This window comes from Carassius gibelio, chromosome B8 (assembly GCF_023724105.1).
Source record: "Carassius gibelio isolate Cgi1373 ecotype wild population from Czech Republic chromosome B8, carGib1.2-hapl.c, whole genome shotgun sequence".
Taxonomy (NCBI): domain Eukaryota; kingdom Metazoa; phylum Chordata; class Actinopteri; order Cypriniformes; family Cyprinidae; genus Carassius; species Carassius gibelio.
The window spans coordinates 1147223-1161669 of NC_068403.1; the positions used below are offsets into that span (position 1 = coordinate 1147223).

General features: G+C 38.2%; 2 protein-coding genes across 3 annotated transcripts in view; one reads left to right on the forward strand and one right to left on the reverse strand.

The window, feature by feature from the left end:
* Positions 1–49: 49 nt before the first annotated feature.
* On the forward strand, positions 50–10907 carry rnf165b (ring finger protein 165b). 2 transcript variants are annotated; one of them, XM_052563284.1, is made up of 8 exons: positions 50–376; positions 4445–4754; positions 5910–6035; positions 6116–6239; positions 6311–6415; positions 6507–6602; positions 7558–7661; positions 7745–10907. In XM_052563284.1, exons 1-8 carry the CDS (start codon positions 316–318, stop codon positions 7860–7862), a joined length of 1044 nt encoding a protein of 347 aa, XP_052419244.1. In that variant the 5' UTR covers positions 50–315; the 3' UTR covers positions 7863–10907. The 2 variants fall into 2 exon arrangements, with proteins under 2 accessions (XP_052419244.1, XP_052419245.1); XM_052563285.1 differs by having other exon boundaries at positions 5913–6035.
* Positions 10908–13074: 2167 nt separating this feature from the next.
* The window catches only part of LOC127963368 (lipoxygenase homology domain-containing protein 1-like), a 20113-nt gene continuing 18740 nt past the window's right edge, over positions 13075–14447 (reverse strand). The window contains exons 23-24 of the mRNA XM_052563262.1: positions 13939–14091; positions 13075–13586 (exon numbers count right to left, since the gene is read on the reverse strand). Coding sequence (XP_052419222.1) covers positions 13106–13586; positions 13939–14091 — 634 coding nt within the window. The 3' untranslated portion in view covers positions 13075–13105. The remainder of the gene's footprint in view (positions 13587–13938; positions 14092–14447) is intronic.

Genomic DNA, 14447 nt, shown 5'->3' on the forward strand with positions numbered 1-14447 from the left:
AATACTTTTGTTCTCAGTGGCGACTCTAGCGGTCAGATTAATGTGCTGGATTCGAGCTTTGGTCAGTTTGGTTCACTCGGTTCGTACGAACGGATCGTTCGAATCGAAGCTGTTAAAAACGCGACTCGCGGATTCGATCAATCCTATCGTACATGCTTCGCGACTCGGTTCGTTCGAACTGATTCAGCAGGCGAATCGAACGCCGCCGCCGCTGTTCTTTGTCCTCGCGGTGACTGACTGCATATGATCCCGCTGAATGTACATTATTTATTCCTCCGTTTACAGTCTGTATTCATCAAACAGAAGATCTGAAGGATGGTGTTAGTTCATGTCGGATATCTGGTTCTTCCTGTCTTTGGCTCTGTGAGAAATAGAGGTATTTATAACACATTAATTAACGATCAGATCACATCTGAGGGCCTTTGCGTGTTTAATGCATGGTTATTAATCCCCACAACTGATCTATATGCTTCTGTGAGGTCCTTGCTGAGGAGATATTCAATAAAAACCAGGCTATTTGGAACTTTTTTTAAGCGAATCGCTGAGGTTTGATTCGGATCTGAGGTAACCTTAATCTGTTAGCTAGCCGATCGAAGGACGCTTTCCGCGTCAGATTTCACTTTTAAATGCATTTAAAATAAATCAACTGGCTTATATGAAGGATATTAATTTTATCTGACAGATTGTCGATACGTTTTATCGTGTATTTGAGCGCTGTGTGTACTTGTTGAGGTTTATTTGTTAGGTTTGGTTTTTACCTCAGAAAGCTAAAGATGCTAATTCAGGCCTGAGCTCAACGGTCAACAAATAAAACATCAATACTTCAGTTCAGTTATTCAATACAGTCTTGTAATGCTCATTTGTATTAAATTTACGAATACAATAAGTGTTTTGGCTAGGTTTGTGTCCGCCTCAGAAAGTATCTGCAGTTCATCAAACAAACAAAAGCTAATGTGTTTTTTTTAAACTCCGCTTAATCATCCACACCTGCGTGTTGTTCGTCTAATGAGGAATCTAGTTTTAAGTTGAGCTGCTAACTTTACCTCCATCACTGATTCCATGAAGCTTTTTTGATTTCTGTTTCTGATCTCCTGTCTCATAGTTTGATTTCATGTGCTTTATTTCTGTTCTTATCTCCTGTCTCATAGTCTATGGAGGCTGAATCTACATTCTGCATTATCAGATCATTGTGTTTTAATGATCATCTGTGTTCTGATCCCTCCTCATTTCCTATTTCCATCAGAAGACGACAAACATCTCAGATCTGCTCCCTTCCTGAGAACAAACACACACTAAAACCAGAGCTAACACATTTAGAGCTGTCTGTATGTCAAGTGCTGTAGTTTAACCCACATCAGTAGCTTTAGAAGAGTGACTTATGTATGTCCCATCCAGCTTTGGTAGTCAACATGTATGTAAATTCCTGTAAAATGGATGCATTTTGTGCTCGGATGATCGCAAAAAACCTTTTAACTGTCACATACATAATGTGTGCTTCATCCATCGCCCTTTTGATTTTACACGATCATTCACAATCATGATTTGAGAAAAAGCACAAAAAACACCCAATGAAGCAACACGCCAACTAACGAATGATTGGCTCCAATTGCATTGAATCCAAATTGCGTCCAAAATGCCATCCATTTGGCAGGGATGTTGATTTCCTGCACTGCTACTGAGATCCTCTATTAGAGCAATGCAAATGTCTATTGTTTGGTTGTGGTTTCTTTACCTTTTGTTCTGGTAATAGACGTCAATGCATGAATCACATTATTCATATTATTTTAATTCTACATTGAATAGACTCCAATGTAATCTTCCTGTAGTAAAGATGTACCCTGCTGTACTGTAACGTGCTGTAGCCGATGCATCTGCTCATTGGATGTTGCTTTTGTTCTGTTAACCCTGTACTGAGCATGGTGGGCCTTGCTATCGGTCAATGTTGTTTTATTTGTTGCATGGACTTATTATTATTATGACACAAATCCACATATACTAATATTTTTCAATAAAGAATATAGTATTTTTCCTAACCTCCAGTGTGCTTCTTGCTGATTTCCATTTATTGTCTCCACCCCCCACCCACCTCCCTCTGCTGTGACTGGATTTCCTTGCTTTTTTCATCATGAGATCTCAGTGAGTTGATCTGTGGTCATTTACGCTCATCACTGAGGCACTTAAAGGTGCAGTGTGCGTTCACGATAACCGTAGACCTCCACAGTTTGAATGAGATCCTACTGGATACATTTCCAATCACGGTTTTAACGCTGCACCTTTAAGTCTTCTCACTGTAAATGATCCGGATGCAATGTAAACGTGGCCTTTCTCTGTGGTGTGTCCAGGTATATCCACACATTTCATCTCTGTGATTGAATCTTTTCTCACTAATGCACAATGATCGATGGCCACGTCTCATTTCTGTGTGACGGTGACACATTATACATGATTTCATTTGGTGATTTAGGTTTATGTGTTTTCGATTCCTTCATTCTGAAGTCTTTGTGTATCTGCCAGCAGAAAGTAAGAGCGGAGAGATGGATAATTCTGCTTTCCTGTCTCATTTTCTCCCCCCATTTCTGCTATGATCGTTTTCTTTCTCATAAATGAATTCTGAAGTGTTCTCAAAGCCATAAAATGGTGCATTGATTCATTTCCTCATTCATTTGTTGTCTTATAAGTAGCCAACAGAAAACTCCTTCACAACACCACAAACTCAGTCTCAAACATTCACCTGTCTGCCATCATTAATACAGTGAAACATCAGTAATACTTCTGAAGGAAGGACATTTCCTACATGTAAAGTTAGCCTTTTAAAACACGAGTTACAGTCATGCTGGTACATTCTATTGAACGCAATCATTACTCAAATTAATAATCACGTCAGCTCATAATAAAGCATGCTAACTGCATGCCTTGCCCCTGCACCAGCAAAAGCCTTGGGTTCCTGTGATTTCTTCTGCTTCTGATGTTATTTTGCCTCTATGAACCAAACTGAATGTTTAGAGTTGAAGGTTTAATCACTCCACTTGGATAAATCCACTAAACATGTTCCTAAGAGTAAAGAGTCGATCCTAGAACAACATTCCTATCGACCAAACAGATTTCAGACTTAACTCTATCACTTCAGGACATACACTCAATGGATAAGGTCTGGACTATGATTGTTGTTCCAGAAGCAACAGAGCATGTTGATTTAGGAAGATTTACACATTGAGATGTCATTGGCTTTGAGATTTTGTTTTGTCAGCACATGGATATTGCTTTGGAAAATAGTTCCCACACACGTATCCAAAGTTCTGTCGCTAGAAAACGCAAGTCCTTTCATTGTTAATGTGTGATGGGCTAACAGCTCGCATAAAAACAGCAGCTTTGGTCTAAACCCAATCCTTTACTGCTTAGTCAGACATTTGGCTGAGAACCTAAAGCAGCTGTGGATTCCTTCAGCTGTCCAGGATCTCCATCTCTCATTCTGCTTTTGGGAAGTCGCTAAATAACTGTAGACCGTTCACATCTGCTCTGCCGAGGTGAGAAGACACTGTAGAATACGGTTTATTTATGCAAGATTATTTAAAACCGTTAAACAGCCAATTTCATTGGACAACTCAATCACAAATCAGTCAAGAAAAGTTGAGGCTTAAGAAAAGTCAGTGATGGATCTGATCATATCTGGATGTACTACTGGTGCTAGGTCTAGGGTTAGTGATATATATTTGTTTTAATGCTTTGTAGCATCACCAGTGTAATCTTTATCTTAAGGGTTGTGCTTTATTGGTTTTGGAACCAGTTGAAAACCACACAGTTTGGTTTCCAAAAGAGCCACAATTATACATTGAAAGTGAAACCTGAAAAGTTCAGTGACCTTTTAAAACTAGTCTTACAAGATAGTTATCAAACTTTTTTCCAGGACCGGTTGTAACTTTTTAACTTCTGTTACTTATGCCTGATGAAGGTCACAGGACCGAAATGTTGTGAATACGTGAACATACATTAAAAGATGACATTTACATTTAGTCATTTATGCAGACGCATTTATCCAAAGCGACTTAAAATTGTTGGAAAAAACAAATAGGGGTATTGTGTTTGGATAGAAGAAAATGAACAAAATGTAACCACCAAATCTGAGAGTTTGAACTAGTTTTGATGTCTTGATATTTACATTAATTGGTCACTGACTTCAGTTAACAGTTCACACTGTCTGATCATATATATACATAAGATATTTATATCCAATAATAAGTTTGATTTCCAATCCTAAACACTAACTGTGTGAATAATAGCATCCAAAACCAAAATATTAACACGAACACAATTAGCTCACCTTCACTCCTGATTTCCCATCACAGCCCACTGCTGATGATTGATTTCTCCAGGAAAGGAGGAAGGCCAGCGTCCAGCAGCGGTTTAATCCCATTCATAATTCACTTTGCTGTCATTGTTGTTGCAGGATCTCATTTTAACAGGCATCAGCACAGTCATGCTACCTCTTGCCGGCATTTCCACGTTGGCCCCCAGGCCCAGATCCCTGTTGATTTCCCAATGCCCCATCCAGGACAATCTCAGACAGGAATGAGCCATCATCTCGGCCCCACGCACCAGCCAGCCACGGCGTTACATCCATCCCTCAACCACATACCAGCTCCACCGTTCCAGGACATCCCACCCCCGTCCTTCCTACCTCAGGCTTTACACCAGCAATACCTCATCCAGCAGCAGATCCTGGAGGCCCAGCACAGGAGGATACTTCCACAGCCCAGGTATGACAGCGTTTTCAACTACAGCGGCAATCCACCTGTCACTCAAGTGGCCACGCCCTTCATTATGCAGAACTTTGAGGCTCAATATAATTTAAACGAATGAGCTTTTAAAAAAAATAAACCCTACTCACAGTTGTCACGAAGGGCAAATTTGCTATATAGACTGAAACCACTTTTTGTTCCAGGCTGTAAATGTTTTTACTGCGGTAAAGTTGGTCATTTTAACATGGGGAGTCTATGAGATTGACTCCCTTTTGCAGCCAACCTATAGCAGCCTTTTAGGCCCTATATATATATATATATATATATATATATATATATATATATATATATATATATATATATATATATATATATATATATATATATATATATATATATATATGGTCAGTTTTTCCAAGCAAAAAATATCTCCTGATGTGGCAAGAAAACTCATCTTGCTTAGCCTTTGAATTAAGATTAGTTTTCTTGCTCCATTGCCAGATATTTTTGCTTGTTTTAAACAAAAACTAACACATTTTTTATTTTTATTGTCTTTTAGAAAACAAGACTCAATATTTTAAATCATGATACTTGTACAGTAAACCAATTTTGATTCAAAAATGTTTAGATATTTATACTAGAACACAAGACACAAACACTGAGCAAGCCAATATTTTTTTTGGAAATGTTGCTCAAGACTGGTTGAAAGAATGCATCCAATATACATTTTTAAAGTGTTTATCTCTTTCTACACTTTATAGCTTTTTCTCCATTTATATTGTGAAGGGTTTTACAGGGTTTTGCTCATTAACAGTTCGCCGGGTTATCTTTCATTCCTTAAAACATGTTGAAAATGTTTTTTCTTTTTTTCTGTCTTTAGACTGTACTTTTTGAAATACAAAGTAAAAGTCTCTAAGAACTCTAATATGACAACAAAGAATTTTGAAACCAATGTTCAGACTTCTACTCTGGAAATGTAGTGCACATATAAACATAACATTTCAGAAAACTTGAAAGTAATCAGTCACCTGGGGAATTATGGTGATGAAATCTAGTAGTTTCACCTGTAGTGACTTACTGAGAAGAATACATCGGTGGTTATTTTCATATCCAAACAAGTTAAATATTAGTTTTTCTGGTATATTATGATAATCGGTCCATGCATTCTTCCAGCAGACATGCTCCAGACCGAACCCTTCCCCATCCGCAGACGCTGCGGCCGCCGTATGAATACCCTCCATCCATTCACATTCCCCCACCGCCGCAGCAGCCGCGCTACCTTGCCGAAGGAACGGACTGGTACGTCTGTTTTCAGTGACTTGATAGGCTAGTACCGTTTGGCTTTGACCGACTGACATCGTTACTATGTTCACATACAGGGATCTGAGTGTGGATCCAGCCCTGCCTCAGTACCACGTCTCTCCCCTTACTCAACATTATCAGCATTACCTGACCTCTCCACGACTGCACCACTTCCCCAGGAACACCACCTCAGCACAAGTGGTCAGTTTCCCTGGATACAGTTACATTCTGCTTCACTGATGTTGAATGTTGATTAATGCTGTTCTTCACAGGTTTTCCATGAGATCAGAAACTATCCGTATCCTCAGTTACATCTTCTGGCTCTCCAAAGCCTCAGTCCGTCTCGCCATGCGTCTGCCGTGCGGGAGAGTTACGAGGTACCATCACACTTGGTGTTCTTGATCACACATCTTCTGCTTCACAGTTAATCATCATCTCGTGTCATCATGAATGTGGGTTTGATTCCAGGAGCTCCTGCAGTTGGAGGACAGACTGGGCAATGTGAACAGAGGAGCTGTGCAGACCACCATCGAGAGGTTTACTTTTCCTCACAAGTATAAAAAAGTAAATCCACAGATTAAAAAGTTCCTGTCAAGATTGTTATGTGTCGACATTTGTTACATCCTTGCATAATTATATTCCTTATCCTCCAATTGTGTTGGGGTCAATAACTTGAAACTACTACTTATAATTTTGTGAGTTGGTCTGCAAATATTCGATACAGTTGTGTTTTGGAAAGGATGTACAAATTGTGGTAATGAATGGTATTGGGGTCAGATTGAGCCTCCGTGGGTTTTCCATGCCATTTACCAAAAATCAACACTTTGAACAAACCTGCATCAATTTAAAATGCATATGATGTTGATTTGTAAAGTGAATGTTGCTGGAGAATTAACTTAACTTTTATTTGCTTTTTAGTATGTGTCCTTAGAGCACAAAAGCAGTCTCTGGGGTATATTTGTAGCAATAGCCACATTGTATCAAAATTATACATTTTTCTTTTATGTCAAAAATCATTAGGATATTAAGTAAAGATCATGTTCCATGAAGATATTTTGTAAATTTCTTACCATAAATATATCAAAACATGATTTTTGATTAGAAATATGCATTTCTAAGAACCAGATTTTCAAATAGTTGTATCTCAGCCAAATATTGTCCTCCTAACAAACCATACATACACTAAACAAAATTATAACACAACAATTTTGTTTTTGCCCCCATTTTTCATGAGCTGAGCTCAAAGATCTAAGACTTTGTTCTAGGTACACAAAAGGCCTATTTCTCTCAAATATTGTTCACAAATCTGTCTAAATCTGTGTTGGTGAGCACTTCTCCTTTGCCGAGATAATCCATCCACCTCACAGGTGTGGAATATCAAGATGCTGATTAGACAGCATGATTATTTTAGCATTGTTTTACTCGACTCCTGGTTGAACCTGTATTTAATGAAGCGTACATTTCTTCTGGATTAAAAAGCATGTGCTAAAAGACTAACAACTGATCTTGTGATTCGTAGAGAAGACCTCTAGAGCTGAAGATTGGCATGGATGAGGAGGAGCTCGACACGGATGAGAAATGCACAATATGCCTCTCGATGCTTGAGGACGGAGAGGACGTCAGGTGCTTTGACGCTCTACTCAAAACTCGTTCACCCGTGTAGTGGCTTAATCTTTCAACAAATTCTTTGTTTTTTCTCTCCGCAGGAGATTACCCTGCATGCACCTCTTCCATCAGGCTTGTGTTGACCAGTGGCTGGCAACCAATAAGAAGTGTCCCATCTGCAGGGTAGACATTGAGACGCAGTTGTCCCCCGATAGCTGATGTCTCGTGTAGCACTAGCTAAAAGTCCTATTGTCTTTCTTCATCCCCTCGTGGGTACTTTGCCAAATGTGTGTCATCTCCATCACCTCTCACCTCTGACCTTTGCCTTCTGAGCCAACTGATGATGTAGAACAGGGAAGACGGATAGCCCTGAAGACAGAGTCCATCCAGCACATGGAGAAGAACGAATCTGTGGATGAAGATGGTTTCAGTCAACGTGCTCTGAATGTGTGTGTGTTTTTAGAGCGGCAAATGCCACTCCGAACGTCTCAAATGAAGACCAACCAAATGTTCTCAGTGTTCAGTAGGTCACAGATGAAGCATTACATCATGAACACCACAAAGTCCAACATATTACACGTGGTTGGTCATGAACTTTAAACGTAGTTGAACGAATCATTTGTGAAAAAACAAAAAAAACAACGGGAATCAAAGTCATTAGCGAATGAGAGAACCATAAGAGTAGAACAATGACCCTGTATTTAAAACGCTCCGTCGTCGTGTCTGTAATTATCGGAGGTGATGCTTGATGCCCATATGTAAAACCGTAAGGCCAGGCTTGATATGAACCGTGACAGTCCGCATTTTGTGCTTGTGATGCCTTGAGGATCGTATTCACCAAATGCATGTTGAAGCGAGAGGTTCTTCTGACGAGAGGTCGACATGCATGAGGACGTTTCCTGCGCGATATTCTACTAATCCTGAAGACACTGTGTTCTCGATGCGTCTCCGAAGTCACTACGAGTGAAATATGTACCTTAATGCCTGTAGCACAAGCACACGTTAAATACTAACGGCATAACTCCGTGTTTCCATTCGCGCTGTGACTCGTAGTCTCGCTTGGTCGTAAAGCAGCATCTGTAGAGTCATAATGTGCATGAAACATGTTTGCTGCCATTTCTAGAGGACATGACAAGGGAGTAAAGCCATTCGTTTTATAGAAACCAAACATAACTTTTCTAAGCTCTTCTTCATGATCATGATTTCTCGTTTGATTTCTTCTTTTTCCTACTGTTGCCAACCTGTGTGCGAGGCTGGTTCAGTGTCTCGACTAGTAGCTGCAATGCTGGCAAAAACAAACAAACAAGTAATTTTTTGTCGTCTTAATGTAGTTAGTGGTTATTTTTGTAAATGCACTCAATTTCTGATGGGGTCGTGTGATTGTTTCCCTTTCCCTGCTTTTTGCATTTGCACTCAGTTTCCTTGCGTATTGTGCACTCAGTCCAAAAAAAAATGAGAAGAAATGAAAAAACTAACAAGGGAACAGACTCTTTAACAGCACAGTTCTTTGCGTAATGATAGTTGTTGCCTCACTGACCACTTTAAATGTACGTGACTGTTTTTTCGTAGCATTTCAGATGTCTTTGTAGAGTGTTCTGCGAAATAACCTTCTTGACTTTGCTTTCAAAACTTATCCTTAATTCAAGCGTTCAGCGGCTTGGAGGCTAAAAAGTTGGAAGCGCGTTCTTGTTTGCGATCCGCCGTGTATCGCGTGATCTTTTCTCATCGTCCGTCTGCGTTTTATAGTTTACACATGATATTGTGCGTCGAAATGCCTTAAGTATTTAACAATCATTATTTATGACTAACTTTACCTACTATGAGTGCGTATTTAAGTTCTGAACTAGTATCGCAATGTAATCGGTTGGTTTATTTATTTGCGTCAGCATAACGTGTGTATAAATACCTCATTGTGCTATACTTTAATGGGAGTGCTTTGCTTGCATGCGGTTGTACTTTAGGGGGCATAAGTGTCAAAACAAGGTAAAATCTCCCCCGAGGGCGTGGTGCTGTAGTTTTCTTGGTCACATTCCATTAATGCAATTTCAGATGTGAGCTTGTAGGCAAACTGTTCAATGGACTGGAATTGTTTTGCATGTCTCTCCTGGTTTTGCCTACTGCGAACATCGTCCGCTCGTTTCGTCGCTCTGAAGCGAGCCGGCGATTCCAGGCCGTGAATCTGTTTTCAGTGTTTTCAGTAGTGAGGAGTGAGTTCAGCGCTTACTGTGATTGATTATAGCTGCTTGTCTTGTCCCCATCTGGCTTTAACTTTCGGTCGATTTATCATGTATTTTTAATCGGGATTTAAAGTGATGCTTATTTTTCCCATAAGTAGCAGATTTCCTTTACGTATCGGTACTTCATAAGAGGGGCTTTAAATGTCTGAATGCAGGTTGTGTTTTGGTACATTCTAGCGTAGCTACCGTACGTTCATCAAATTCCACGATTTTAGCGCGTACGGTTATTTAGCTTGGATCCCCCCCAATATAAATCTGCCAATACGGCGTTGTGTTTACAGTAGAAACACACCGATACTGCAGATGACTCTTATTTCCGATGAAATAAGCGTTTTTTTCTGCCATACGAAACTCTTTTTTGGTTGCGCCGAAATAGACAAAAAAATAACAATGGCTTTATATTTTACGATTTGTGTTTCTAGCCTGTGTAGCCTTAAAGTCTCTTGATTTGATCCATCTCTCCAGCAGATTTTGGACATAAGCAATAGTAGTATCATGTTTCGCTAACAGACTGAACCGTAGATCCTAAAGCACAAGCTCTGTAATGCATGTCTTTCTCAGGTTTTAATATGCGTATGAGAATGGATACATATGTTAAAATATTTTACCATAAATATTTCTGATGTTTTTTCTGCTGCTGACATTAAAAGAAAAAAGAAAAAAAAATAGTTGAATAAACTGCCAGTGAAAGGGAAGTGGCTCTTTGTATAAGACACTGCTGTGTGCTGTTACTGCGCAATGTTTTCTGACATGAATATTTTATAGCTCAAGTAGAAAAATATGTATTGACAATATTTAAGCAATAGCTTGGTGATTATAATGTATGATAACTAGATACGTGTATATTGCATTAAAAAAAAAAATCATAGATTCACTTTTGGTGGATTTTGTACTGTATTTATTACTAATGATGATGCAAAAAGTTGCATAGCTTAACCCAAATTTTCTTTCTTTTTTAATTTCTTGTCTTGTATATGACCCTTTTTGTATGTGTTTTTTCAAATAAAATGTTGAAAATGGCTAAAAATATTTTTCATTGTTTCATGCACAATTAACGTCATGTACATGGTGAATAATGGATGTACTGAGTCTTAATAATACTGCGGTCGTGGACCTGTCACAATACTTGTGGTCTTGGTCACTTGAGAACACATACAACACCAAGCATGTAAGAGGTCAGGTCTCGGGTCAAAGGTGAGTGTCCTTAGTGCACACTAAAGTCACAACATGTGGTTCAGAGTTAACAAAATAACTTAATTTCAATTTTTCAAATTAAACTTGTTGACATTATTTTAAAGTGCACATTGCTGAAAATCAAAATATGTAGACAAAGCTATGTACAAAAGAAATAGATGAATTTATACAACACTATAAGTGTATAAGTATGTTGTGTAGGGGACAATAGCGAAATAAAAAGTAAATAAATATATTGTCTCATAACATTAAATTACGAACGATAAATTTAATTTCAAACGACGAAATTTGACCACAGAAGTCGTAGGCTCCGTAGTACGCAAATACTTTGAATAACTTTACAGTTCTATCTTTCGTTTAATATTTCTGTCTCGAAAAAGTTGTCAAATATTAAATGTTTAGTTACTTACATTTCGCCTCACACTCTTTCGTTAAAAAGTGGCGCGCGCTGGAGTTTGGTTTGCGCGCGTATTATTTGAACAGTAAATCCCGCCTACTTTGATTTGATTGGCCGTCGCAATCATTTTGAAATGGATGAGACAGAGGAAATTAAAATTAACTTGTTAAACTTTTGCTAATTTTGTCATGAACAATATCACTTACTGAAACCTGTTTTGTTTTGAGAGTTTAATGAGGGGTGCGTTTAAAATAATAATAATAATAATAATAAAAAGGTTCTTCACTTTAGGAAACGCAGTTAATTAATGACCAATATTTAATACTCAGGATTTACCGCTGTAATCATATGGCACATTTGTCGATAGTTTGAGGATTAATCTTTTTGCGGTAAAAAAATAAAACAGTTACAGTCAGCACAGGAAATCCAAAATAAGACAAAATTAGGAAACAACAATCCTTTAAAAGAAATTGGTTTCGCCAAATAAAGTGTTGTGAAATATTCCTATAGAGCTTTACGGAGGCTTAAACAACTAAAAGAAAAGTAAACTGATGATGAACAAAGAAAATTAATAACCATCTTTTTCTAAATGAAGAGCAGAAAAATAAACAGCCACAGAGAAGATGCCAATCTCTCAGAAACAGCAAATCACTGTCTGAAACCATCTAACAGTCTCACAGGAGCTTTAAAAGCTCAAGCACAGCTGATCATGATCATGTGATTAAGCAAGCAATCAATCAGACACTTATTAAAACACATTCACAAAATTGCAGATATTCATGTCTGGATTTATTAAAGATGCAAACTATGATGAAACTTCCACTGCTAAATTCTCAAACAATGTTTGTGAATGTGCCAGTGAAAATAACAAAGTAGTAGACGTTTATCAATTACTGCTCCAACACACAATTTGAGGGTTGCATTAGGTTGATTTAAACTCTTATTAAAAGATGAAATATTTGTTTTTGTGCATGTCATGTGAATATATACTAACATCAAGAGAATCTTAGCCATGCGACTGTGTTGATACATTTTTGAAATATGGATTTATATAATACAGGGTGGATTCAAGAAATCCCTTCATCTCCAAGTTGTTTTGCTTCCAAAGCACCATTAATCTAATGATTTAAATCAAATTTAAGGGAATTGTGTTTTAGAGAACCAAGCATGTGTCATGACAAATTTTTTTATTCCGAAAATAAATGGAAAAACTGAATATTTGTCAGTTAATTTAATTGTTTGTTTTAAAAGCAAATGATTATTTAAATCACAAAAGTGAAACACAAAAAATATGAAATATTTGTTTTCTGCATGTCACTTGACTATTAACTGTCAGAGAATCGTGAACATGCAAATGCATTGATAAATTATTTAAATATTACCTTAAAATCTCAGGTTGACTTAAAACAAATCTCAAAGTGGTTTGACAAAATTGTTTATTATGAATACATCAGTAGACAACGTTTTTGGCGGCTTACATAAAGTTTGCAGCAATGTGATAAGATTTTAAAAAATGATGACAAACATGACTGTTATTCCAAGCATCTTTATTTCAATTTCTTTAAAAAAGTACAAACTGCTTCATCCCAAATAGTTGGATTTTTGAAACATCTTTAGTCCAAAATGCAAAGTGTTTAATATTTCGGATACAGCACTCTGTGAGTTTGCCCATCTGCTTTGTTTCTGTCCAGCCACTTTCCGCAGACGAAGATGGTGGTCACCCAGTTGGCGGTGTTGGTGACCTCCACACACTCCAGGTACCATCCGGACGAAGTGCCTTTGTCGTCGTGCTCCACTCTGATTCTCAAGAGTTCGCCCAGATCCAGCATCTCCAGCAGGAAGCGGTCTGTCCGTCCTCTCTCGAACAGGTTCCTGTACTTCCCCTTCAGCGCTCGTTTCCCAGAGTCTCCGTTGACGCCGTAGAGCGTGATGAAGACGTTGGCGTCGGTGGCGGCATCCTTCACGTCTCCGGTGATGACGATGATCTCGTATTTGACGGGAACCAGACTGCGCACTTTGCTGGCGAAGCTCTCCACGGTTTTGGTGCACTCGAACGTCATGAACTCGTCTTTCTTGGCGGCCAGTGGAATCCGAGCGTCGCATGTGAAGTAGAATCTGCGAGAGAGAGAATGAGGCTCGAGCTGCTCACCACAGGTTTTCAGAAATGGATGCATGATATTAGATTTTGCCGATATTTTTAAAACCGATAATAGTACCGATTACCATTTGTTTTGAAACCACACCAAATCTCTCCTGTGTGGAAATTATAATTATAAACGGAAATGTTCGCTTCAAGAATAACCACACTGCTGTTGTAATATTTTCACTATCACACCCTGAGCTATCCATCTTATCGACAAGGCATATCGGCATAATTTGTACATTCCGAACCTTTATCGGCCGATTATGATAGCATTCTGATAATATCATTCATCCCTAATTTCATATGTTTGTGAAGTAAACTGACTTGTTTCTCAGCTCTTTCTCCGTGATCACCACCTCCTGCACGTGCCAAAAAGACTCGTTCTTCACCTTCTTCTCCTTCGTTATATGGCCCAAACAAATACCAACGATCTCGCCCACATTTTTAGAGGAAAACTCAAATGAATCCGTGGCACCTCTGAAACAGAGTCAGATTATGATGTGTCATCAGCCATCAGTTCAGTCTCTATTTTGGTTTTCTTTCATTATTGGATATTTGGACAGGTCTAAATGATAATCTGAATTATTTATATATTATATTGATGCACTTTTTATTAATATTTTGAATGTTTTTATTTTTATGCTTTTCATAAATTTTTTGTCATTTTTATTTGATATTTTTATTAGTAGTAGTATTTAAAATTCACTTTCACATGTTGTTTTGACATTTAAGTTTTTTAGACGCTACGTGCTCCTGTGAATTTTTTTTAATGCACAGAAAATCGGATGACACTTCTAAACAGAGTGTGTTTTCTGTGAAGATAACAGGTTTGT

Coding starts and splice junctions, on each gene's coding strand:
- rnf165b (XM_052563284.1), top strand. CDS start 316: ATGGTGTTAGTTCATGTCGGATATCTGGTTCTTCCTGTCTTTGGCTCT. Junction 377..4,444: donor TGGCTCTGTGAGAAATAGAG/GTATTTATAACA, acceptor TTGTTGTTGCAG/GATCTCATTTTAACAGGCAT. Junction 6,036..6,115: donor CTTGCCGAAGGAACGGACTG/GTACGTCTGTTT, acceptor GTTCACATACAG/GGATCTGAGTGTGGATCCAG.